At 38.3% G+C, this 27,899-nt stretch overlaps 2 protein-coding genes across 2 annotated transcripts; both read right to left on the bottom strand.

The window, feature by feature from the left end:
- Positions 1-13,768: 13,768 nt before the first annotated feature.
- Positions 13,769-19,342, bottom strand: ptger3 (prostaglandin E receptor 3 (subtype EP3)). Its single transcript, XM_074667486.1, has 2 exons — positions 18,422-19,342; positions 13,769-17,665 (listed from the first exon to the last, which is right to left on the bottom strand). Exons 1-2 carry the CDS (start codon positions 19,271-19,273, stop codon positions 17,339-17,341), a joined length of 1,179 nt encoding a protein of 392 aa, XP_074523587.1. The 5' UTR covers positions 19,274-19,342; the 3' UTR covers positions 13,769-17,338.
- Positions 19,343-21,074: 1,732 nt separating this feature from the next.
- zranb2 (zinc finger, RAN-binding domain containing 2) lies at positions 21,075-24,622 on the bottom strand. Its single transcript, XM_074669206.1, has 10 exons — positions 24,453-24,622; positions 23,751-23,803; positions 23,518-23,626; positions 23,313-23,395; positions 23,148-23,224; positions 22,866-23,015; positions 22,614-22,771; positions 22,062-22,121; positions 21,399-21,548; positions 21,075-21,200 (listed from the first exon to the last, which is right to left on the bottom strand). Exons 1-10 carry the CDS (start codon positions 24,506-24,508, stop codon positions 21,143-21,145), a joined length of 954 nt encoding a protein of 317 aa, XP_074525307.1. The 5' UTR covers positions 24,509-24,622; the 3' UTR covers positions 21,075-21,142.
- Between the last annotated feature and the right edge of the window lie 3,277 nt (positions 24,623-27,899).

A 27,899-nucleotide genomic window follows, 5' to 3' on the forward strand; every position in this document is an offset into this window, starting at 1 on the left:
TGTTTTGGAGACTTCAAGCTTTTTAAACAAAACTACAATTACAAACCTTTAGTTGTGCAAAACACTTACAAGATTTACAGTGCAACATTTGCAGCCAGAACCTTTGACCCTGCACACTCCTGCAGCCAGCTATTAATATCCTGGTGTTAGCTGTCCACACCGCTATTCACCCTCAGCTTTCATTAACACAGCCCTTCGGCTGAAGGAGAGAATTGTAGGCTGACATTAGAGGTTTTGGGTTAATTAGACTTTTGGAATATTTAAGTGAACAATGAATGAAAAGAATGAGCACAAAAACAGCTGTGAAGAGGAATACCAGATGATCATAACAGCTAATGCTAAATGGTTCATGATGACATCAGTTTGATGATACTGTCCTTTAATGAGCTCTCTCCCAGCTTAATGCTACACAAACACTCTGCAAAGCCTGTAGTGACAGCTTTTTTACTTGTAACCTAGATTTATTCATTCATTAATTTGCCCAGTAATTTGTTTACTTAATTAAAATGTTTAAAGTTTAATTCCCAAAACAAATTGCCCTACAACTTAGCACAAACAGTGGGTCATTCTGCAATAAAAGAAACACAAATTTAATGCAGAGATTGGTCATTAGGCTCCAGCTGCTGTTTCAGAGGATTTTTTTCACACAAAAGACAAAATATTCAGGAAGGGGAAGATGCAGGTCAATAAGAGGAAGAAGATGACAACTAAGATTAAAACGCAGGAAATTGTCTGTGGCGACGCAAATTTCAGTGACATGACTCACAAACAAAACAGCATGTAAAACGGCAAGAGATCAAAAGACTGCTGGGAGCCCACAGCATCATCACAGTTGGCAAGAATCATGAATAGAATTAGTGTCCAAAAAGTTGTAAATGAAAAAGTTTAGAATTAAACACATAGTTTCATAAACTCCATTAAAAGTTAATCATATGAAATCTTGAAGTCAGTGGCATCACAATAGTCACTTTATTACACAGATAAAGAAAAACAGGAATAAGGGTTGAAAGACTGAAACCATTATCAGTAATTTCCCTACAGCTGTGTTGGCTGTACTGACCACATCCAGGTGTCTCCACCTTGCCACATCATGTTGAAAGACTAAACCGTGGAGTGGGGTGCTGGTTTAGATCACTCTGTTTGGCTTTCTTTGCACTGTACAGAGACTATAGTCCTTGTCGCTATGGTTGCAGAATCCATTCTCAGTCCCAGCAAGATTTAGTGCATGTCGTTCCTCACTCTCGCCTCATTTCCTGTCTCTCTAGCTGTTATATCAATTACGGGCAACAAGCCCAAAAAGAATCCTGATTTAACAAATATTTTGGCTTGCTATAAAATCATTTAGCTTCCTGGGGAGGTGTAGTCTCTAATTTGCTGTTTTGAAGCTGTATTATTGGGGAACTTGAGGAAGCTATTGATGCAAGTTGTTAAATATTTAAAAGCCTTTCAGAGGGTTGCTTGGTGATTTCAGTGGCTGGTACAAGTCAGAAATGTGGTGTTTAGTTTTACTAATTCAATAAAGATCCGCCCTGGGGAAAAGAGAGACCTTTTTGTGGTATTTGTATTACTTAATGGGAGCTCAAGGTTAAGGCTAGCATTATTATTTCCTTTGTAATTATCGATAAGTAGCATTACTGAAGCCTAACTAATTATTAGTTCAATTTAGTACTCTCTATTCCACCTGACTAATATGTGTCTCTTAAATTAGATTATCCAAGGTTTAAAAGTATAAGTTAGAAACCTAATGTGGACATGGAATAAAAGGTTTTTTTTGCACAAGGGGACACTAATCTGATAAATTGTTCATACCTGGGCTGTGTGCTACTTTAATTAAATTCAACTCAAAGTCAACTTATGATGTTGTCCAACAAGGAAGCTCCGTTATTTTCCTAATAGTATTAGACAACAATACAGCTCTACTGCACAAAGGAATAATACAGTAAGATCAATTTATTTGTCCTTGTCTTACAAAGGGGAAAACAAAACATCTCAAACTGACTTGACTTGACAGGATCATTAAAAGACAAATCAACCGAAATGAAGACATGTCTGTTCTTCTGACACATACACCATCTCCAGTTTCATCAAAACTGTCCCATCCCTCAGTGTGGATAAGAATCGTTACCCTCCAACGGCAATTACATCTGAGCTGCCGAGGCCACAACCCGCTCCCCGCTTTTTCTACGTTATTTCTTTCAGAGGGAGGATAATTGAATAGAAGAAAGATCTATAAGACAATATGCTTCAGCTTCCTCAGAGGTTGTCTGTGAGAGGCTTTTATGAGGTTTCAGGTTGATGAATTCTGTGATTCAATGTGAGCAGCTGGTTGGTGACTTGGCACAACCATCCTCCTTCTCAGAGCGAGTCCCTTTATATCAGAAACCACCAGTGATACCCCCCCACACACACACACACACACACACACACACACACAATTTCCAATCCTGCTGTAAAATATAAAGACTGGGTGAGAATTGTGGTATCATCCTATTAAAATTCTTTAATTAATTGCTTCCTTTTTTATATCCTCCTCCTTTTTTATATCATGTATTGGAAAGATCCTGCAGGGTTCTCCACAATATTGGCTTTGTCTTCCAGACATTTTTCCTGTTACTTAAGTGTTTGAAAACAAAGCTCTTCCTGTTGTTCTGTTTTCTAAATCGAACACATAGGGAGACCATGAATGCACTTGCTGTTAAGAAAATGTGATTTACCACTAAAGCCATTAACTACAAGTCCCATAGGAAAAAATAGAGTGATGGTCATCCAGGCTTGGCGAGCGTGGTTTGTCCTGGTGAGACCGTGTTATTGACACTGGAAAAGCTATTACATCTGGAAGAAAACTAAATTATGGATGGTTCAAGGTTGATTTTTTAATGTAAACAAATAGAATTGTTAATACTGAAATACTCAGGTCAATACACCATTTTGAACTGAAAAACACACCGCATACCATAAATCAGCTCTTTGTGACCTCACTAACTGACCTGTTTGTCAGAATCCACATAATGTTTTCTCACTCTCAAACTCAATCACCCACTGGTACAAGTAATCACTTATATACAGGTTAGCATTCATTTTAGGGGTATTCATTATCTTAAGAAATTTGTAGATTTAAAAAAAAAATTCTGAAAAAGACAAATTTGATTAAGGGATAATTAAAGTATAATTACTGTAAAATTACCCGGTTAAAGTTACATGCTTTGGAAATATCTTGATATTTTGCAGATATTGAGCCTTGCCAAAGGCAAGTACTAAATAGTTATTTTTACATCAAACAAATACACCAGATGAATGCTTCTGTAACTGCTGCAGTTTAATCCATAATTTTATCTAAAACAACTTTTGATTTGATTTGTATTAACTTTTAATGTAATCTGCATGCCATGCGTATACTCTTGTAAATTTTCTTTAAGTAAGAATTACAATCCAACCTGAAATTTAAGTCATTTTAAACATATTCTTAAACATCACTTAAACATATTCACCTATTAAAGGTGGGATCTGCAGTAAGTTTTGTTACCTGTTGGTAAACACAACATTCAAACTGGTCTCTTCCCCCCCCCCCCCCCCCCCCCCCGGCATCGCACACCCACAGTCTCTGACCGTGACTGCGTGAGCACATTCACTAGCCCAGCAACCACCTGTAGCATTGCATTCCTATGAGGGAGAGACTGGAGAGCTGTGTGCATAACTTGGCATGTTAGCACAAGGTGTTAGCACAACTTGTGCTAACAAATACAAATACAAACAGTCAAATACCTGTGATAAGGTATTAATACCTGTGATATTGCTGAACCATACCTAGTTAGCAGAACGCCAGCTGGTGCCCCCTTTCGTAGCTGCTCTAATATAGTCATCCACTTGCTATTATCAAAATGCAAAGTCACTTGCGCACTGGGAACTCTGTGATTGGCTAATGTAACCATGCGAACTCTCTGTCTAGAAACATCCTAAAACAAGCAAAACATCAACATATAGACAGAGGAGGGGGTTGAGGCGGACACAGACACTGACACACATGAGCAGGGTTATTCCTGTCAAAATTGACATTGCATTTTTTGGGGTCAATCCTGCAAACCCCACCTATAAGCACTTGATAATGATAATAAAACAACCAATCTAAATAAATATATAAGGCTGCTGTTGCAGTTCAGTTTTAAAGACCTGATGAGACAGACAGTGAGCTACAGTGTAGACAGGAGCAGAGAGACAAACACAGAGCAGTGCAGAGAGCTCTTATAAAGATGTATGTGGTTGGGTTTGGGCCCATCACTGCTCTCGCAGTGCTGTGAAGTGGAGGATGCAAAGCCTGTCATTTTCAGAGCCATTCATGAAGCACATCACTGCCCGAGCCACATGAAAAAACATGAGAATCTTATGACTTTTTTGGCAGCCAATTTCAACTCCAGGCAGACTGGAAATGGGGGAAAAGTTGTTTGTTTTTTTGCTGCATGAAAACAGCCTTGGGGCTTGGAGTAGAAAAAAAAAATTACCATCTAAAATAGTTAATGCTTTGGTGAAGTACCGTGATACTTAACCTGCGGTTGTATGGCTGTGTTTATTGTAGTGCTGTCCTGGGGAATGTGTGGTAAAATGCAGCCACTATTTGTCTATTTAGCCGCTTTCTTTTACTGCATTTGGGTCTGTAGGTCAACAGAGGTCTTTGACTACAAAGTTTCTCATTAGTTTTATTTTCCTATAATATTTTCCCTTGGTATGAACTGCAACAATGTCTTTTACAGGGTACATTGCTCAGCTTGTTGCACTGAATTGTTGTTTTTTTATTAGTTCAGTAAATCTCATGGATTTGCGGCTGTAGTTCAGTAGAGCTATTGATCACAAGCAGTGTTAATGTTGTGCATTAATCAAGGGCGGTTGAAGGATTATTGAGTGCTTGGTCATTTAGCACAGGTGGTGCAAAGTCAGCAAAAAAAGCATGGACAAAACAAATGTTTGTGTGATTTCCAAATGCAAATCAGGTTATAAATATTTAACATTGCAATACCTGAAAGGTTTGCAGTTTGACAGTCCATCAGTTGATGCAACACTTTGGTCCAGACTGAAATATTTCACCAACTTTTGATGTGAATAACTCAAGTTTTTGAAGTCAATATCTCCACCTTCACTCAGTATCTCAGACTGAGAGCATCCCTTGAACTTTATCAGCAGTCCTTCCACCATTACAACCTCATGAGCCCAGAAAGACAGACTGTGTTTTAGGTCAGAGCCTGCGCATTACTTATGTTATATAAATTTGATACAAGTGAAAGGTTGCACATGACAAAGGAAATAAATTAGTCTCCAGAAGCATTTTTAAAAATAACTTTGGTTATTATTATAATATTAAGCCAAGGACAAGACTAGACTGTTTAAAGACCTGTTGAATTTGTTCTATTCTCAGCTGGACTTTTTGATTATTTAGTGAGTGGCTGTCACCTCACTTACAAACTATCATAAGAACAATGACAATATTATATATATAATACCCTTTATTAGTTTTTCATTGATCAAAAAGACAAAAAGAGAGAAAGACAGGAGCAAAGGGCTTTGCTAAATGAGACCACTGGAGAGCTGAGCTCAGCTGACAACACTAAAGCCTGTTAGAGCTGGGCGGTTTGCAGAGAGGACTGCAAGCGGCTATATAAATACAAATCAGGAGACTAGTTTACTTTTATAAAGCCTAAAAGAAATAAATGTTCCAAGGACAAATCAGCCATTCTGTCTGATGAAGTTTTGCTCTCAGTTTGCAACAGCCCCCGTGCCAGCTAAGTTAGATACTGACAAAACTGTTTTCATTTTGTGTTTTTCAGCATGCTGAAAAGATTTTTTTTGTACTCTTGAGTTTTACCTCTCAGCAATGAAAATTTCTAGGGATGCACGATATTATCGGCACATTATCGGTATCGGCTGATAAAAGCTTAAAAACACGTTTGTCGGTATCTGCAGATATGAAAAATTCTGCTGATATGCACAGCAGATAAGGTGCTATTCAGCTAGGATTATTATTATTTTCCATCAGAAAAATAAGCTCCTTAAATAAAATGTAGCACTTCATTTATTTGCACTGTAGAGCTCTGTGTCTGTCACCAGGTTGTTACAGTAGCTCTAAAATAATCAAATGCAACTTGATTATGTTTAAAAATGCATTGTACATTTAAAGTTCATGTGATCTAAAGAAATTATTTTTCTGTATTTCAATACTGAATGGGTTGAGTTTGAAAAAATAATACATTTCTTATTTATGGTAAAATCAAATGTTTTTTGTCTTGTTTTATGTGTGTTTCTTAAACAAATAAGACTGTCACAATAAGAGTAACATATAAATTCCAGTACAGGATAGACTTAGCTTTCTTTACAGTGAAAAAAACAACAAATTTGTGATTATCTGTATCGGCCAAAAGGGGTTTCGATATATCGGCATATCGGATATCAGCAAAAATCCAATATCGTGCATCCCTAAAAATTTCTCTTTTAGGACAGTTTCCAAAATCAACAAGCAACAGCAATTAAAGGCAATAAATTAGAATCCACACTTCCTGTTTTCCGAAAGCAGCAGAGTTCACATCACCATATTTATATGCTAGACTCCTTTCTGGCAAGTCAGACATAAGACAAAAAATCCAGGCAGACTTGTGTCTTTATGCAAGGTTTGCTTGGTGCTGCCTTTATTGTGATATAAAAATGAAGTGAGGTCATAAAAAGCTTCATTGACAAGATCATAAAAAAGACAAACTGATCCCACAAAGCAAAACCTTACACCATGTTCTCATGTGGACACACACACACACACACACACACACACACACACACACACACACACACACACACACACACACACACACACACACACACACACACACGCACACACACACACACACACACACACACACACACACACACACACACACACACACACACACACACACACACGCACATTCAGCATATAGCATATTTGACCTCCTGAGCACCGACTCCTTCTTTATCACTCAGTCAATCAAAGTTGTCTCATTTCTGTTTATGTGTCTTCCCTTCTATCATACTGAGACAATATTTACTTCAATTATTGTGTATAAAAACAATGACTTTTTGTAGGCTTCCACTAAAACCATGATTATTTCTTCTGATGCTTATTTTTTTATGATAGTTTTCGTATTGCTGTCATGAGAACAAATAAAAATTGTAAGCTGGATTTAATCAGTCACAGCGCTGGGTTTCTAAGGCACCACAAGGTTATATCTTAATGAAAAATCTCCCTATTACACTAAGCGCATGTTTTGCCAAATTTGTTCATGCAGAAAGATAAAACATATTCCATTTCCCAGCAATCTGTTAAACTGTCTCTGATATTTTTCCACCTTTACTACCTACTATATATCCTTGTTCTTTGCTCTCTTGGGACATTTATGTTAATTTTTCCCTGTGTGCCATACACAAAAACTTGCCACAGTTGTTTTTTTGGACACATTTTTTCAGTGTACTGTTTTTAGTTAGCTGCAGCTATGTACCACCGCTACAAAAAAGATATCCTATCAAGTCTAATTGTGCTTGCAGGGATAAACGAGTGATTTTGTGAAGTTATTTAAAGTTTAGTGAGACAACAGTTTGAAGTTATATGCAATGTGCACAGTGGTGGACAGTAACTAAGTACATGCACTCCTTTTTCTCCGGAGTCAGCTGAGTTTTCTGGTGCATGGAATAACTCAGTTGCTTTTTCAATATCTCTGTATCTTGGCAGAAAGTACTCTTGTGTATTCTTGATTGTATTTACATTTGTGACAATACTACATATTTACATTTTGTAATAAGTAATTTTTGAAAGCCAGTACTCTGCTATTTCAACCCTGGTAAAAATCTGACGAAGCAACTTTCACTTGTCTTGGAGTAATATTACGATACTTTGACTGAACTAATAAAACCATGCACTTGCAACCACTGAATGTGAAGCTGTTACGGTGTAATCAATATAAGCCTGAAGCAACAATCAGAATGAAGCCACAGAAGCAATGTAATACTGAGAACAATGAGAGTGAAAACATCAGAAACAGTCCTGTGGACCATTAAATTTCTTTTATTTTTATTGAAGCTCCTCTTTCAAATGCTCCATTAATTAAATATAAGGTTCTTAAAATGTTTTCCAATCAGTCTTTTCTCAGGTCATAAGTGTTGCTTGTATTTGGCATAATCTCACTCTTCATGGTTCGCTGACAAAAGTATATACTCTGCTGTATTTGAAGCTGTATGTTGGAAATTTTTCTTTTTTTAGGTAAAGGATAGATAAACAAACAATAGACTGTTTAATATGCAGGTGTCCAATTGATTTACAGCTTCATTAATTCCTGACTGGACAGCAACAGAAGGCAACAGTGACACACTGTCGAGTAGAAACCAATGGAGGTCTCACAGAGACTGACCGTGTTCCCATCATGTAAATAAAACCATAAATCAGGACTGATACAAAAATAACTTAGTTGTGACAAGAAATTGAGCTGTAAATCAAACTGTGAGAGTGTTGAGGTTATTTATGAATTTGAGAACTAATTTGATTTACAGCAACTACTGGCACTTGAAATTTCAACATGTTTAACTGTCTCATGAAATTTAACAGTCTTTCTCTTATGACCTATAATTTATATTGTATCTTTGCTATCATGCAGTGAATGTATCTTCATGTTTCTCCACATACCACCGGTTTTATTTAGGGCTATAATGAAAAATCTGTCCATGAAGTCACAGAGCCAATCATTTTCCACAACAGCCTGAGAATTAACATTCAACAATGCTTCAGGGTCTTCTCTGCAGCGGCCAGGTGACCTTTGACCCTCCTAGTTGTTGACCTGACTGAATGATACTAAAAGCCCTTACAGGAAGCACAGGCAACATTGTGATTTCTTATTCCTCAGCACACACTGTCTCCAAACAAAGATCAGGTCCATACACTCAAAGCAAACATTAAAAGCTAAAGCATGGGAGAGTAGAAGAATCCATCATGGACCTGATTAATTCAGTTACAGTCCAGCCGCAGCTTCTCCTGAAAGGTCCTCAAGGAGCAATTATGTCATTTAGAGTAAGGAGGTACCTATCTCTCTTAGCATAATGAACCATAGAAGGAGAGCAGTAAAATAACAATAGCAGGAAAGTCTGGAGATGTCTTTAGGACTAGAGCCCAGCCCACACAATGGTAAAGAAACACACGTAACATGGTATTTCTTTATTCACTTTCAGTGTATGTGGCTCAAGTTGAGCGAGGCTTCAGACCCTGTGAAGGTTTCTTTTGTTTACTGCTTATGAAACTTACATTGAATCAACATGAGCTACAAAAGCAAATGAGACCTTCAGCCATAAAATAGATTATTTATATCCATTTATTAACACCTGTATCTGCAGCCACATGGTAGGAGTCTAATAAGATTATTCTTCAGAGAACATGTTGAAGAAGTAGCTTCTCTGTTGACATTAACCGTAAGAAATGTTGACAGTAAGTGATATGTTTGACTGTTAAAGAAAACAGGATGGGTGCTAAAGCCAACACAGCTCTGAACTACGACATCAAGGTTGACAAAATAACATTAACATAAAATATAATCTCCCCTGTGTAGACAAATAAATATGATAATATAGGTGATGTAACAAGTTGCTTTATATACTTCAGGTTGGTGGATATAAAAGTGAGAACAATATGTTCAGCATACACAGACAGTTCCTTCCCATCTGTTGGCAAAATTTTTGTCCACCCACTGAGTTTTCGAGTGAGTTTTGTGTCAATAACTCATTTTAAAACTGCAGCATAGCACTGTATGTCATGATACAGTAGTGCTTTCCTCTTATAAAATATACATCCTCAGTCTTCTGAGCTTAACAGCGATGAGTAATGGGACGATAAAGGCTTTAATGGGGCCCACCAGAATTTATCAAATGCAGACAGTGGCCTTACTCAGCAATAAAATGTCTACTTTGTGTGCAGAGCCAAAAGATAGAGCCAGGTGATTTCATCATATAAATATAAATCAGCAAATGAGGCTTCTAAATTAGTCACAGGTGTCATGTATTATCTAAATTATAAAATTATATTTCCCCCTTTGTTTATTGAAAGCAAACTTAAACAAACAATATTTTTTTGTGTTCAACTTGCATAGCGAGGTAAAGCCATTAAACTCAAACTGAATATTTGAGCACTTTATCTTCTTTGCATGTTGACTGTTTTGTGTGTTTGTTAATCTTTTTTTTTTTTAATCTAAATTGTATTAAACCATTACAAATCTGTTTTACAAGAGTTTCCTGGCCAAGACAAGCAGCAGCACACTCCAACAAAGTCACAACAACAAAAAGATGTAAAATTTGTTGACATGTTGTGTCTTGAAGCTAAAATTAGTTTAGCTGGTTTCCTTTCGTTGCAGTGTAGATGACGTAATTTTGATGACGTCATTGCCCTTTATTCATCCATGGGTGTGGTTATTCTTTTTTTTCTACTTATTATCTATGGTGGTGGGAATTAGAACAAAAGGGCAGAGCAGAGTCTCAGAGGCGGAAGCTCAGATATTTTTGTTGACCGTCACTTTTTCACCGTCTCTTTTTTATTATTCTTCGAGTATTATTTTTTCACATTTTGCCTGAATTACATATTGGCTCGTTTTGGATTTTGGATTTTTTTTTGCACAATAAACCCTTTAAACTGATCACTGGACTTTTATTGAACTTTTTTGGACGTGTCACAAAGTAAGAGCTTCACCCAGTGGCTGAACATTTTTTAGACAGCCGCAACATTGTGAATACATTACACTAAGTTATCATTCAAAACATCTACAAGTGGATGCATCTTCTTCCAGCGCCTGCTACTGTATCACTTGCGGAATATCCTCTTATATCTTAGGCGGCATGATTTCTAAAGCTGGCATAATATACTATATATATTGCTGATAATGCTTTTGACATTTAAGGGCAGGCAGCTGTGAGTGAGTCCTGTCTTAGAAGCGCCCTGGTATTTAAACTTTTTTCTTTACTGAGAAGCTCTATGATAACTTTTTAGCAGATCAACACACTCTGGATACAAATTGAAGAGTAAAAATAGACCCGACCTTTTCTGCTTGTTTATGGTACTTTCTCAACTGCATGTTGAGAATTATGTTTAAGAAACTATTTGTGATATTATGACCTTATGACAATGAAAAGTTTCATTAATTAGTTGCATGAAATAAAATATATTAGGTAGTTTTGCTGTGTTCTCAGAGCTCCCTGCCTTCCTACATGTGTATGTGGAATGCTAATGCCTGAGGTGGGGAGAGCACACCTTTCCTCCCTCATATACATACATGAAAGGCCAGGGCAAGGGGAACAACAGTAAAAACCTCCAGTGGTAAAGAACAGAGCCGATGTCAGTGGCAAAACATGTGACACTGGTAAAATCAGACATTGTATGAAAGGAGGCGCTGGTTGGGATGTGTTACAAAGTGGGCTACAGGGGAACCAGTAGCAGTAGGCAGACTAAAGCACTTTAAATCACTATGAAGCCATCTATCTGTGAGCTAGATGTAATGAGCTGAGCTGTCAGCTGATGGGAGCTGATGTACTGTGGTACGAGCTTTATTTTGTGATGCAATAATATATCTATTTCCATGAATGGGATAATAAAAAGGAGTGAATGGTAAGCTATTTGTGTTATTTGTTTCAGATACCTCAGTCTTCACAGTATCTCATCCCTCATCAAGGTAATTGTTTTGTTTTGGGCACAGAGCGACACATGAACTTTGACTCTGTTATTGTTCTCCCTCAGAACAACAAATGGTGTTGCCCTTTCAAGTGCAGCGTTCCAATCTCTCCATCTGTGGAGTGTAATAATAACGCAGAGGAGGTGTTTATCTAAAGGCTTTCCAAAGGCTTTATCAATAATTTCATCCTAATCCTTCTGTTTATCAGTGCAAAGCTACTTAAGCCAAAACAAATGAGCTTAGTGTTGATCCACTGGTGTGACACTCTGGTTTACTCCTTGTTTTAAACACATTGCATACATTAAAAGCTTCATCCATGTATTTTAAGAAGTCATAGACAGAACACTTTGTCTAATCCAGCACACCTCTTAATTACACCAATGTATGCAGTGTTTCATAACACATTGTTCCATTTATTGGCTCATGGGAAACGAATTGCACAAATTGGACGAACAATAGAGCCTATGCATGCGCTGTAATGACCAGCAACACTTTAACGGCATTCTTAGTCTGTAAACATTCAGCAGTGAATAACAAGCACATCATTCACAGTTATATTAACATCCTCATATGCAAGGCTGAAAACACGACTCACCAGGATTCTAAATCCACGGTCAATGTATAATGTGTTTTTTATGCTTTTTGATCTTTGGAAACTTCTTTCATTTTTTAAGCTTTGCAAATAGAAAATATTTTTACTTCAAAATTTTTTCAAGCAGTTAAAATGGGATGAACACAGTGAAGGTTAAGGTTATTGGCATGTAAGAAATGTCCCTGCCTTATACAGAGGAGACACACATGATTATATTGTTTGATTTCTTTTGTAATGGAAACTGAAAGGAATCACCCACATTCCTCCATTATTTTTTTCCCCTCATTTTCATTTGATTTATTTCTTGGCTCAGCCAACCAGGGGTTACCAGGGGTCACAGTACTTGAAAATGATGGCAAAAGCCCCTTTCATCTGTATTATTATCATGACAGTGGTGATGAATATTTAATAGGAAAGCACACTTCAGCAGCCACAAAATCCCAACACATTCTTTAATAGAATCACAACAAGACACCACCACAGGCTGAAAACACTGCTACAAAATGAATCAAAAGTGCATTGCATGTTTATCTGATACAAGTCAAGTAGAGGACAAAGACATAAAGAATCCAAAGGACACTCTGATAGGTAGGTAGATATTTCTTTTTTCATATCAGCAAAATGTTACATAATCTATGACAGGTATGTCAACACATCAGGGGGAGAAAATAAAAGAGACGCTCCTTTGATGAGTGAAGACTGAAAAAAACAATAGCTCTGGAAACAGTAGCCTTGTGAAAGCATGTTGTAGCCCTCATCCGAGAATCGTGTCCCAGAGTTCATTTTGGAGACATTTCAGTCAGACTGTAAGAGTTTTTGCTTCACATTCAAAAAGCAGAATGAAAGATAAGAGCACTGACATCTCAAAGACAACAGGTATTCATTTACATTCATCATCTGAGCTGCGGCTGGTGGGCCAAACCTGTTTCACATGTGAATACCATTCACATGTGAAACATAATGTGCTCTTTGAATGGACTCCAGAGTCTCACAGTACCAGCTAGGATGTTTGTTTCCCTCTTGTTTGCATTTACACAGTAATTTAAGGCTTTTCTGTGCCTATAATGGATGCCAATTTGGCAAATTGGTTTTCAAACAGTCCTCATGATTACAGTGTTACATTACTGATGCCGTAAAGGGAGTTTCTGATCAGCTACAGCTCCACAATGGTAGCAAAGGATCATCATGTATCTATGTTGTCAACTTTGTGTATCTGTCTATGCAACAAAGATACAAGGCAGGATTTTTTTTCTACCTCTTTGCAGAATTGACAGCAGCCATTCTCTGTATCAAGCAACTTAAGTCACCATAATCAACAAAGAGAGTTAGCATAATTTTGTTTTTCTGCACAGTGGATGTGTGTCATAAGTTAAAGACACTAATCTGATTGTACTGCTGCTTTTGGAATTCTGAGATAAAGTCTCACATACTGAGGAATTTGTGGTTTGAAAAATGTTAGAAAAAGCTCTTAAATAATCCACAATGAATGAAAATTAGAGCCATATTTAAATGCATATGTATAAATTTATAAAACTAAATGCACAAATGCAAATCATTGGATGATTACACATTTGACCAAACTTTCTCTCCTTGTCTTGAAATCTCAAACTGACTGCGCATCAGCTCCTGAAGCAATCAGTAAATCACTTCCATGCATTAGTGACTTGAGAGAATGATATGAAGCCAGCTGGCAGTGCAGGATTCTCCAGACCCCCATAGAGCCTGTTTTCAAACCATTATGTAATTGTACACTCCCTACCACACTGGTGCAGGAACATCCTGCTGAAATGGCTTGTCCTTCACACAAATGAGCACTCAGGCACGTGAGTAACAACAATGTCAGAGTCCTGACAGTCAAAGCTTCAACAGCATCCGTGGTGTAACTTCTATGACAGTCCTGTGTGCAAGTTTCAAAGGAAAATGTATCAGCGTGTTTGCAGCAGAGTGTCAATAAAACCTTGCCTCACCTTTTAATGAGGCCAAACATAAACTGTTATTTCCTTTGAAGATTGCACCATGTGGATCAATAAACAGGAGTTTGCAGACACACGCATCTCATATTACTGTGAAGCTCCTTGTTCTCTGATGGGCATTCATTTTTCATTACCGCAGAACCAGAGGAAGCACTCACTGTTCACGATGTGTACGCTTTTACTGAGTCCATTTGGGAGGGTAGAAATTTATCAAATTATCTGTTAGCAAAGAGAGAATTTGGACATTTTACTCCTTGGTGAGTGTACTAGTCGGGATGTAGCGCTTTGAAAAATATACATCTACAACTGGAGCTAGTTGGTGCCGGGGGGATATTCCCCTGAGAATTTCTTTTTTCCCATCTGAAGCTCAGGAGGCATCAAAGTCTTGTGGACTGAGCCGAGATAATTACATGTCACAGCTCCAAGTGGAAGCTGGGTGCTCTATAAGCCCCCTGTGTCCTAATGCACCATGCAAATGACTGCAATCATAAATTTAAATGCATGGATTAAACACAAGATGTTGTTGTTGCAGTATAAACAGCTGCACAAGGTGAACGTAATCAAGATGCAGAGCCACAACTCAAATGGAGAAGCATTCAATAAACCCACTTATGTTAGTGTAATACGTTTAGGTTAGCCAGCCTGACAGTAAAAATCTGAAAACTGCAGTTTTACAGCTGGAACAGGCTCCAGGATAATATATAGATTCTACACTAATGCTTTATAAGTCTGCACAATACTCTTTTAAGAAATGCTTTGTTTCTTTATTTTAGTAATTTGTATCATCACTAACCTGCCAAGTTTAATTGTTAAAGCAAGTTACAAAGATAAAATACAGATTGGCAGAGAAATAGAAAAAGCCTTTCATCTCTTGTGGGTGTTGTGCGTACAACAATTTCCTGTTTCTTAATTATCACTGAGCTTGTTTGTGTTCACACATCTGAAAGGCAAAGACGAGACCTGGGGGAAGGCAGGGCCTACATACACTAGGTCTACATAATCTTGTTAGGTGATGTGCTGAGAAGGCAGAATTGTGATGTAAGTGTGACAAATTCTTCAATAATCAAATGCAAATGTGACCATCCTTGAGAAGTCTTTGAACATCCTTGATGTGGGGGGGAAATATAAATATGTTTACGGAGGAGATAGGTTTGAAAGTTAAATGTATAGCATTGAGAAAAACATGAAAGCCTGCTGTGCTCTTGGTCAATGACATCCAACCATTTAACTTTCTTCAAACATGACCTTCACCAGAGACCTCTGAGAAATTATAAACTTTAATTAAATTAATATTTGACTCCATCAGTGCCTCAAGGACCTGGTTTTTGCTACACAAAATTATAAAAGACCGACTTCAATTCAACATGTCAGAAGCAGTTATTATGAAAATAAAAGCCTGAATCTTTGTAGCTATGAAGTGCCCCACACTGATGAAAGCTTGTAAAGCCATGTTGTGAGCAGCAGATCAAAAGCAGCATTGAATCTGCCAAAAAAGCTTTCTAATCTTTTCTTTTTTGAGCATCTGTGTTTTAAGAAGTCTGGTCTTTCCTCATTCTATCATATTGCTGCCCATCAGTCCAAAGAGAAGACGTTTCTCTTTCTACTTTTATTTATTGAAATGATCAAAAAGAGTGCACCAATCATAGATTTCCTTCCAGGAACTCTTGGCTGGTGATGTTAAGTACACTTGTTGTGAAACGCTGTGTACTTCCAGAACAACAATATATCTAATCCAAAGAAGCAAACGAGGACTGAATGTACCCAGGAGGGTGGCAACCCATAGAACTTGTTTGTTAACAAGAACCTCTACTGTGAATAGCTGTTTGCCTTGTCCTATGTCCAAATTAATGAGTTGGGCATTTAACAGAATATCGTTGGTAGTAATTTTTCCATTTTAATTAAGCACATTTTCTTTTGTTGGCACTTCGGATTTTATCAAACTGACAATGTTTCAGTAGCCAATGAAGCCAATCAATGTATTTTTGCAGCTACACTGTGAAGGACTTTGCTTGCTGTCTCTGGTACATTCAATTGTGACTTTAAAAAAAAACTATGTTTTTTGTGGGCAGAAAGGGTAAATAAAAGTATTCATATGAGTTTGAACATGCAAATACTTCATGCCACCTGTACAAGGTGGGTTGGGCCACCCCAGTCCAAAAAAGTCTGGACATGTCCCTGGAATTGGCAGTGAAAGTAAGAATCCATAAATGTCTATATCAGGGCTCGCTGTCTCCTCAATACCCAGAATTTTGAGCTTCTTTTGTCTTTTCTTGGAGACACTTTTGCATTCATTATGATGCTTCAGAAAGTAATCCGAAAGAAAAACTGCACTTTTTTCTTCCAGTGGCAACAGCGAAAAAGCTTCACATTCCACGGTCTTGTCCACTAACTGATAAACACACATTTACAGTAAGTTTACAAGTTGACAACATCAGCATTCAGCACAGAAATACCAATCTTATTATTACTATTTACATTAAATAACCTTACAATCAACAGTTGGCTCCAGTTTAGGATTACATAATGTCCATCTTTCCATCAGAGTGGTAGCATTTCATGTCAGAGATATTTACAAATTAGTTTTCAGGATTTTTGCAGTTTTCTTCTTTTTGTATACACATTCACAGAAAACATTCATCCCTCAGTTTATGGCTTCAAGTCATTTCACATTCTACAAAATGAGAGGGAGATGCGCCACTTCCATATACAGTCAGTTTAGAGTCACCACTGTTCTGGTCTTGAGCCTGGGAGGTGTTACTGAAAATGAAATCAGCTGTGATAGCGTTCCCAGCAGCCAAATGACATGGTCATGCATCCACATGCTGGTTTGGTGACTTTGGATGGAATGTGTTCTAGGCAAAACAAAACTCCCACATCGCAGTCAGCTGTAATTCAGCAGTGTATCAGTCCCTGTTATCATCTACAATTGCTCTACACCTTTCCAACAAGGATGTGGAGAAAAAACTTCACCTTTTTTGTTGTCACAACAAATCCATCCTAATAGTACATCCATTTTGAAGTCTTTCGTGTTGTCGGTCATAACAAAAGATTTCCTGTCCATGCGTCCCTTAACTACTTTGTGGTTTATGGTGGTTGTTTTCATCTTGGTTCTGCTTGTTTAGTGCATCTAAAGCAGTTGGAGTCTCCTTATGATCCTCCACTGAGCAGTTAGACACTGCGTTAGCCACCAGGCAGAACTTGCGGAGGAGGATTTCCCTGAGTAGCAGATACACCCATGGGTCCAGAATCTGGTTCAGGGAGGCCAAGCGAATCGCTGTGAGGAAAAAGTTACAATCTAAGTGGACATCCCGGCCGGACATGTTGCTGGAGGTCACTGCTGTTGAATTGCACTCATGGGAGGAAACCTGGGCGGAGATCATCCTCAGCATCAGAACCTGGAGGGAAGTAAGAGCATGTTGTTTGTTCCATGAGAGGCATTTAATACGTGCATAACAAGAAACAAGACCTATAGGATGTCAACTAACTGTTTTATCTGCTTTCAGAATTAGATCAGTGGAGGTTTTTAGTCTGATCCCAAAGCCAGAATCATTTCATATTTTATGCTACAAACCACTCTCCATTGAGGCTACAGTATCAAACAAAGAAAAAATGATCACACTTTAACACTCACCCTCTTACATTACCACGACCACCCTGTTATGGCCTCTATTTATATCCTTGCTAGGACTATTAAATATGTGACTGACAAAGCATGACCTCATGGCACGCTGCGCAGACCCCCAAACAGGACCCAGCTAAGTAGATTTCTCCTTAATGGAAAATGTCAGTACTTTTTCAGAGTCATACATGACAGCGTTGTGTGGCTTGTGGCTGAGTGTGGGGGGTCAGAGGGAAGAAAATAAAAGGGTGACTGATTGAAGGAGTGATCCGGGGGAACAGGAAATGAAGCATCTCCTAAGATCTGTTTGGACAGATGGGTTGGACTATAAACATATCTACAGCATCCAAATAAATCATGAATTATGACACTGGCTCCTAAATCAAATGAACTGAAGGACATATTTAGAAAAAAATAATTAAGCAAATATTGAAAATGTGAAAATTTCTTTGCATTATACTTAAATGTTCATGTGGTCACTTTTAGTTGTGTGCTCAAAGCAGGATGTATATTTGAGCCTGTGAAAACTTACCAGCAGTGGAGACCAGCATATAAGAAGGACGCACAAAATCCCCAATAGCTGAATGACTGTTTCCGTGGTGAGTCGTTCCCACTGTTTTGTAGACTGAGAAGTGCCCGACTTGGTTTTACAACGGACAAGTAAGCCCCGGATCGTCAAAACGTTGCAACAGAGTGTCACAAGTAAAGAGAAAATGCCCAGCACGGCGAAAGTGGTGGCGAAAAGCATATTTCCAGGCACTTCACTGTTCCCCGTACTGATGAAGCACCAGGTCCCCGGCCACTGGAGTGTGTATTCCCCGACCCCAACGGTTGGCAGCAGCGCGAAGAGCAACACAAGACACCATATCACAGCCAGGGCCTGCTTGGTCACACTTGTCTTCATGTTATTAGAGTACCAGTGGGGGTTTGTTATCGCCATAGCCCGTTCAATTGCCATAGCGCTGGCCAAGAAAAGAGCGCACAGACCAAAAGTTGTCATGCACACACCGAAAAAAGCGCACAAATTTCCAGTTGGGTCGATACGCCCCCACTTCAGATCGGCTCTGTAAACTGATATCACTATCGGACTCGTCAAAAGCTGTCCAAACAGATCAATAAATGCCAGAGATCCGATGCAAAGCAGGAAAGACTTTTTCCTTTTATTCTCCTTCTTTCTGTAAGAGATACACACCAGGATGAGAGCCAGTGTGTTGCCTACTATACCGGTGATCATCATGGTTATAGGAAAACCAACTGATACAGATCCACAGCTGGAGTTTTTGGTGACATTGCTCTCGCGCAATGACTTGGTGATATTGGAGCTAAGCATCGCTCCATTAGAAGTTGTAAAGTCCTCCATAGAATCACAGCTGTCTTTGGTCATCCTTCAGGACAGAACAAGCCAAAATGCAGGCGATATTCCGAGTGTGTGTCCAGCATCTTCTTGCGCCACAAACTGCTTCAACTGAATGCAGTGCGTAAAAGCGCGTCGGGGTCCTTTACGCGCTGGAGGCGGGACTACCTGAGGATGAACACAGTGAAGAGTGCATGTGGTTTTACACACGCTCGGTGTCACGTGAATACTATTTTCTGAAACTTCGTAGGAAGATCTTCTGTGCGTAGGGGACGGGACATTTCATTGGTGTGTCACCACAGCAGAGGCACCTGTCTGTGCCCCACAGGTGCCGAGATGCAGGCGATTGTCATGATAGGTAGAGTTCAAAGGAGGTGCGTACAGCAAAAAAGGCTCTTTTTCGGCTCTTTTATTATTATGAAGAAAAATAATACTTTGTAGTATTTTTTTTTCCATCATAAAACCATAAAAATAAACTAAATGGGTTAGATGTTCAATTGTGTTCAAGATTTAGTAAATCATGTTAATTATAATTTAAGTTTTCTCACTAATATGTGACTAAAAGGTTACCACAGAGGTGGCCTTAACACATCTGAGTATCTCTATTTCATAAATGACCTATCCACCTATCCCCTCTCATTTACAAATGAGTGTGCTGTTGCTTCTTATACAAACAGGACATGTCTATGAAATGCCATGGATGTAAAAGACCTCATATCTTACCCTATAAGATAACAATAGTTACACCCGTTATGTATTCTTACTTTAATTTTGAACATACAGCACACAAAAAATGCTCAGCCTATTGGCTGAAACGAGTGCCACCTATTGACCAGAATGAGAATAACATCATCATGTACTGTAGAGGTTGACCCCTCTTATTTTCTGAGCAAGAAATGATTCGCACTTCATAATGATCACCTTTAGTAATAAGCTGAAGATTTATGAATGTCAGAGTAAGTGAGACTACAAATTAGAATCTGTTAGCCTGAGTTTCATCTGCAATGAGGTGATTTAATTTAACATGAGAAAAGCCATCTTCAGTCTGAGGTGATTCTAAAACAAAAAACATTAAAGAAAACACTTTTGGCTTAATATACAAACACACAAAGTAACAAGAAACAATGTTGACAGGATTTTATTTACATTGTACATATCAGTTGTTTATCGTGTTCTACCATAGATGTATTCATACTGTATGTTTATTTTCTATAACCTATTCTGGTGCACTAAATTCTCCAAATTTGTGATTTCATGGGTTATCCAAAAAGTATTTAATTTGTTTGGATAAGTATGTGACACCTATATAAAGAAAAGGAACTGAACCCAAAGACAAAATGTTGAACTCACTAAATAATTAAAACAAGCAATATCAAAAGTAAAATACTTACCTTGGAAAAAAAAGACAAAAAAACGTTAGATTTACCATGACAGTAAAAAATGTGCCAAATTCCATCGCTACACTTCTGGTACTCTAAATTGGTGTCACAGCACTTTGCTGTTTAAAAAAGGTGAAGCATTTACTGAAAAAAAAAAAAAAAAAAACGGATGTTTTTATTTCACTTTTTTCTCAGACAGGTAGAACATCCTGCCTTGAAGGTTTCAGCAAGAGGGTTTGAAATGGAATACAGCCTCTGCACATACATCTGATATTACAGGATTCAACATGTATGTTCATGTACACATGTAGTTAGACACTTGCCAAGGACTGGGTTGTTTGTGGTTGTAAATGGGATTATGTACGGTAAGTAATGGGCAATAGCCACCGTCTCCTAAGAAGGAAATACGCCTTTTTCTTAATGGAGTTGAACACTATACTGTAAGTTTGTGGTTGTTTTTCTTGCAACACAACATGCACTTTTACTAAGATTCCTTTTCTTGTTTTAAAGGCTGACACTGTTATTTCTTTTTTGAACTGGAGCCAGAATGGGAGGATCCAGAGGACTGTCCGCGGCGCCTGAAATCACAAAAACACCACGGGAAGAAGAACAAGGTCAGCGGGATTAGCTTTTAAAATTCAGGCCCCCACTTAAAACAAGTACAGGGTCATACGATGTATTTAGAATATAAGAAGTCATGATTTGAATTCCAATAAGCGAGGCGACAGATGGCTAATAATAATCAGAGCCATGTGGTATTCCACAGAAACCCAAACCTTTCGGACGAACGAGATCTAGAGCGCCTCCTCTTTCTTCCTCCAGATGAGGACCTGGAGCGACTGCGCTTCTGACTCCTCTCAGGTGAGGAGGAAGGTGAGCGGGACCTCTTCCCGGGAGAGGATCCCTTGCCAGACCTGGAGCTGGATCTTTTGGGGAATAAACCAAGCACTGAGGTCAGTACAGTCAAGACCAGGTCTTACTTGTGTGGGTATTTATCAAGCTTCTCTGATTTAAAGCAATAGAATATGAAGTTTTACCCAATGTGCGGCTAGGCTAAATCAATATAGTGTCCTTTAGAAAAGGTATGATCCTTTTAATGTAATGAAAGTTGCTATGCCAACACTACTGAAGAGATACTTGATAAAAGCCCAAATGTCTACTCAGACTTTATTAAGTTCAGGTTTGAAAATGTAACTTTTTTTTAATTTAACTTCCACGTCTAACCAAAAAAGCTCCCTTTTGTTATCTTAACATTCATAGCATCTATTAATTTACCATGAAAATTCATACAAATGTTAAATCTGCAAATTTAGAGAATTACACTGTGATGGAATAAGAACTACCCAGTCTTTGTTCAAACTGAGGTATAGGACTGTTCTGGAGCTTTCCGCTCATTACATACACTCCCTTAGGGAGAGAGTGCATGTCACCTCATTCACCTGGAATGGGACCTTGAGCGAGATCCAGATCTGGAGCTGGATGAGCTTCTAGAGCCGGACCTGAAAGACAAAAACAGAACCTTTCCAATATTTCAGGACAGCACTTACTTGGTTTACATTAAAATGCAGGCATGTCATTTCAAAGCATATATGAACTTATGGATGTATTTAAACAAATTTATTCTTTTCTAACTATGGCATGAGAAACAAAAATTCAACACCCTTACAGACCCTAACAGCATCTGTGTGCAGGAACCCCGAAAAATATTTATGTAATTTGTGAACAATAAAAATAAACTGAGAGCTGGACTATTACATTTCTTCCATCTTAAGTCTTGTGTCAAATAAAGAAACACAAAAAATGCTTAAAAAAACACAAAAACCTTTTTTTACATGACGCTCACAACATGACAGAGGGGAAGGGATTGAGAAGAGACAATACAACAAATCAGCAGAGCAGAGCATGTTATTGACTTTGATCAGTGCTTTAGAGGAAGATTGAGCTGATACTGACATTTTGCCCGGAGTTACCCTTGACCTGTACCCTTTTACCTGGACCTCGACCGAGAACTGGAGCTGGAGGAACGTGAGGACGAACGGGACCGGGATGAACCCGAACGGCTGCCTTTTTTCTTAGCCGGCACATCTTCATCCTCACTGGCATCCAGGTCATATTTCGACAAGTCTCCATCTTCATCATCATCATCATCCTAAAGAGGACATCTTAATTAATGTTGCATTCTTAACAATTTGAATGGTAATACTTGTATATTTAACTTCCCAGCTCTAGCTCAGCAGGCTTACATCCAGTTTGTATTTAGAAAGGTCTCCATCTTCATCATCTTCCTCCTCCTCCTCTTCTTCTTGAGGTTTTGCTACCTCTTTTTTTTCAACTTCTTTTGAAGATGATGTGCTGTTTGTCTTCCCACGGTACTTTTTCTTTTTTCTACCAAACTTCGAAATGAAGAAGAGTACACATTTCTCATCAGTAAAAACTCACATCTGCTACTGCACTACTTGGACACAATGCTTCCATATAACTTGTTAGCTCCAGCTATCAGAAATCACTTAAAATAAAAGACTCACTTCATCATATTCACCATCAGATTCCTCCCGTTCAATGTATTCTACGTTCTCCCTTTCATTAAATCCCCCACCATAACCTGAGGGGAAAGCAGGTAACAAAACCATTAATAACCACTCTTCTGAAATAAATAAAACCCCAAAATAAAACTATATCGGAAGGAATACCTGTTCTCTCTTCAAGCTTGGCATATTTTGGTGTGTTACACATGTTGCACTCTGACCTCCTCGCCCAGTTCACATTACCACATCTATAGGAAATCGATCAAAGGGAAAGAAAATGATTATAACACTTTGATCAACTGACAATAATACAGAGCCACACACACAAAGTTGACTCATCACAAAGTAAAACCTTCTGATGAAAGCTTACGTTTTACATTGCCAATCATTGGCACTGAATAGACCTCTACTTTTTTCAGCTAGAGTTTTTCCAATCTCTGTTCCTCCAGCTTTCATCATCTTGGCCTCTGTGGTTTTCTCTGCAGGGAGGAAAAAAAGACAAAAAAATGCAATCATAACCTGATTTATAATTTTTCTATTTCCCCCCCTTATTTTAATCACATCATTACGAAACATATTAAATTGCACTGACTAGGAACTCACCTCGGCCACATCTATTACAACTAGTTCTCCTGGCAAAGTTAACATTTCCACATCTGCAAAAACAGTAAAAATAAGGTATCACAATTTACATAAACAACTCAAGAGTTGCACTTACTCGTTCAAGCATTAAGTAAATGTGCTAATACAAAGTAAAAATGCATCTGTTTCAAAATGTGCCCCCAAAACTCCAGTGTGAAAGGCCTGACCACTGACGACAGCAGCTGGCACATCCGTCACTTCAGAGGTTTTTAAAGCACTTCATTTGCAATATGATACTGCTGACGAGCAAAGTTAGACTCCACACTCACGAGGTCTTGGCTTCTACAACACTGTAAACACAGCCCGTAATAGTGTGTGGGGGGACTTAACCCTAACCCACATGAGCTAACTATAGCTAGCTTGCTATCCCTTCAGTTCGCACAGACAAGTCACAGACGCGCCTTCACATTTAAAATGTTCTATTTCCTACTTGCATGATTCGTACGATGCATTGATATTTTCTCATGCAGGGGACTAAAGATGAAGATAGGGTTCAACTGAGCTTTTTAAGTTACTTAGCTTATCAACGTTAGCGTACACTCGATCCAAGGCCTAACTAGTGTTCGCCTGTTAGCACGACTTGAGACTTATGCAAACGCCTGTAGCAAATTGAACCGTTTGAATTGAAGATTCAGCTTCTAACTCAAAATGTGAGACGCTTACTTTTTGTCAGGACAAATCCAGTCCCCGTCGCTTACTCGAAAACTCTTCCCCGACATGTTTGTGCTTGCTAACACTGACTCTCCCACTTGCTGGGTGTGCTCAGTGTGTCCATGCAGCAGCCGTTAGCTCGGTCGGTCGGTGCGTAGCTTCCAGCTTCCTCCTCTCTCCTCTGCTGCTTTCAGGTGCATCTCGGTGAATTCAACGTCGCCTTTCATTGCTCGGAAGTTTGAATCTGCTTGAAAGCATATTACTTTTTGCTATTAATTAAATAAAGTATCTAAATTGCCTTTTGTATTACAATGCAACTCGGCTTTAGAAATAAATGCACCGACAATGTGGCCTCATATTTTGGGCTAGACCAGTGGTAAAATATGTTTTTTTTTCTCTTTACACAGAAATTTGGCGATTCAGGCTACACATGAATGCAACATTGACAAAAGAAATAAACCGTTAAGATACAATGACAACGTGCAATCCGTAGAAATTGCCTTTTTTATAGAGTTAAAAGAAATCTTTTTAAGAATTTAAAACAAAAGTGAAAGAGTTCAAATTATTTGGCCCCAGTATTTACAAGGTTGTTGATGTCAAAATATTCCTGTAAAAAAGATTATAAATGCCTTTATTCTGGTTCTGAGGATTTTGACAAGCCCCACATTGTCTATTCTTTAGAAAGACACATTGCAATATTCCTGTTGAAGCCAATTTTGTCATTCTTCAGAGCCAATACTAACCACTAGATGGCAGTTAATGCCAACATTTATCACAGCAAATGTTCACAGTCAGCTGTGCTGCTCTGGTCTCCTGATCTGACTTAATTTGTTCATCCAGATAAGGCCTGGGTTGGGTTTAGGTAAAATTTATATTTGGAATTATTTGTCATGGTCTTACATCTTTAACCATGTGATGTGCAATTTTAATCTTCTATATTCCATTAAATAATGGAGTCAACGTGATTACATAAACACAGAACATGAGAAACACACCTGTCTTTAATACCACTATAAAAGGGTAGTACTGTATTAGTCCAGTATACTACTTGCCATTGTTGTACTATTAACAGTTTTAGTGGGAAAAGAACATCTAGCTTTAGGGCCATTACTTTAGTACAGTAGGTAAGCTATTTTGCTGCTTTTAAGTGAGGTATCCTGGTGGTTGTTCCATTTGCCAAACTTGTTCATAAACTGTCTTTACTTTCTGCCAGTAGTATTTAAAGATATCAGTGTCCCATGGCATAGTTTTGCCTAAACGGGAATACTGCTGAGGCATCTATTTGTTGTAGATGTACAACAGTTACAGTCGTAGTTACTTTTGTTCAGCACAAATCCTTGCCAGAACTCCCCCCAAAAAGTAAATAAAGTAAGCCCTATCATGGTTTTCATGGTGATCAGTACTGTTCTTGATCAATTGGTGGATGCCATGCACCATGCACACAACAAATAAAACTCTTAACCAGTATACATTGCGGGGATAAAACCTTTAATCTGGAGGTGTTAATTCTTTTAACCATACAGTTGTTCAGTGACAAATTCTAACATATAATATAAAGATATTTTTCAGGGATACAGAATAATCACTTAATTATTAAGAAATATGAATGCTATATTCATCTCCTTTCAGAAGGATAAGTGATGATGACTCTTGTCCTTTGTTGTTTGTTATGCAATTTGATTGGTTGGTTTGTGTAATTTACATTTTTGGATAAGATAAACATACCTTACCCTGGAAAGAGACACTAGAAATTTAATAAGTTCCTGTTTTAGTGCTTCAAAGCAAATCAGCTAATAACGGAGCACTTCCCACCCACCCTGCCAAGCAGGTCTTTACTTCATTTATTTTTATTGTGTTACTTCCTGTTTAGTGTTTGAAACGTACCTGTGCCGTATTCAGAATTTTTTCTCTCATAAGTCATCTTTTTTTTACTGGTTGTCACCTATGCATTTGAAACCACTGCCTGACATTACATTGTTTGTAGTAGTTTCACCAAGGGAAAAGTATTGAAGTCCATAGCAGCAGGCACGCACACTTGGTTGAAGATGATGCCAAATGTAGGATAGTAAGGATGATAACAAATCCATGCAGGGAATTACTTTCATGTGCTAAGAGTAACCTACTGCAGTCATACAGCATGTGCTTCATGCTAATATTAGCCACAGATACAGCAAGCAGCTGCTAGCTCATGGTGTTGAGCTGTTGTTTTGTTTTTCAATGTTTTCTACAACTTTTGGTTATCAACAGATGCATTTTGCTGTAGGTTTGATGACTGTTAGTGATTGTTGTACTTCACTAAATTTAATCATGCATTGAATAATATCTGCAGCTTTGGAGTTCAACATTTTATTGTGAATTTTTAACCCTCCTGGCTCTCGCTCTGGTCACATGACTGAAAATGATGAATTGGAGCACAGTTAGAATTAAAGACGCAGACCTTAAATACTGTCTTATAAAATACTTTCACTGCTCTTTTTGTAGTAAGAATGCATAAGGTGTCTCACCATATGTTGCTGAGTTAAAAAATATAGTGAAGAAGAAGAAAAAGATGTAAGCTGTGTTATTTTTGTACATTAACGTCCTTAACAACCTCTACAATTTAAAAACACGCCAGAGCTTCTGCTGCTTTAAAATCGTCCTTGTCCACCCAATCTGCTGTCGGTCAAAGTTAAAGAACCTTGGAGTTCTCCGTCACAGCTGGTCCATGACCCTGAGGCCGCGCCAGGAGCCGTGTCACTGCTACAACTCCAGTCTTCAACTTTCTTTTCTTTGCCCTCTGTTCCTGCAGCCTATTTCTGACAGCCGTGTGGTGACATAGTAGAGGCATGTCCCTTATGTCTTAGACAAGATAGGCTGATATAATTGAATATTCTCAAGATTACCTGAACAAGATTTTTAATCATACATGGTTTTAATAATTATGTACCTGTTAAGGAGACATGCAATTGATTAATGAGCATCACACAAGGTTTACTAGGACAAGGGGTTGGCAAACAAAGTGTATCAGAGGCAAGGAAGGCACAGTTTATGATTTATCCCCTTCCTTTGAAAGGAAATGACTCTCAGACCATCATCAAAAAATCCACAACATCAAACAAAGACGCCACAGGTTTGATTTTGCCTGAAAACAACCTTCTGACAGTGCAGGAGCAAGCTGTACTAACAAGTCTTGGCTTGGATGTTGTGCTGAAAAGAACTAGCTGAGATATGAAGGAAATGAAGCCATGAATAACTAATAAGGAGACTCTGCCAACGCTGTGGTTTGTTTGTTTGTGGCACAGAGTTGCATGAAAGATTCAGTGAGGAGTCAGGCAATTAAATAGCACTTAGCTAAACATTGTCCAATTAGATTTAAGTGGCTTCATTGGTGGTAGTGCTTTCTTAACTTTACTGTGTCCCATTCTGGCCAACGTACAGGCCACCATCTGATTATGTCCCGGGTCAATAGGACTACTTAGA

Source organism: Halichoeres trimaculatus, unplaced genomic scaffold, assembly GCF_033239565.1.
Source record: "Halichoeres trimaculatus isolate MK-OKI-2021-1 unplaced genomic scaffold, fHalTri1.1 fHalTri1_scaffold_4, whole genome shotgun sequence".
NCBI lineage: Eukaryota > Metazoa > Chordata > Actinopteri > Labriformes > Labridae > Halichoeres > Halichoeres trimaculatus.

What these genes read in the sequence shown, in the direction of transcription:
- ptger3 (XM_074667486.1), bottom strand. Translation starts at nt 19,273, where the DNA reads ATGACCAAAGACAGCTGTGATTCTATGGAGGACTTTACAACTTCTAAT. An exon ending in TATGCTGGTCTCCACTGCTG is followed by an intron (nt 17,666 to 18,421) that starts GTAAGTTTTCAC and finishes ACTTCCCTCCAG; the next exon opens with GTTCTGATGCTGAGGATGAT.
- zranb2 (XM_074669206.1), bottom strand. Translation starts at nt 24,508, where the DNA reads ATGTCGGGGAAGAGTTTTCGAGTAAGCGACGGGGACTGGATTTGTCCT. An exon ending in TTGTAATAGATGTGGCCGAG is followed by an intron (nt 23,627 to 23,750) that starts GTGAGTTCCTAG and finishes TCCTCCCTGCAG; the next exon opens with AGAAAACCACAGAGGCCAAG. An exon ending in CAAGCTTGAAGAGAGAACAG is followed by an intron (nt 23,225 to 23,312) that starts GTATTCCTTCCG and finishes CTTTCCCCTCAG; the next exon opens with GTTATGGTGGGGGATTTAAT.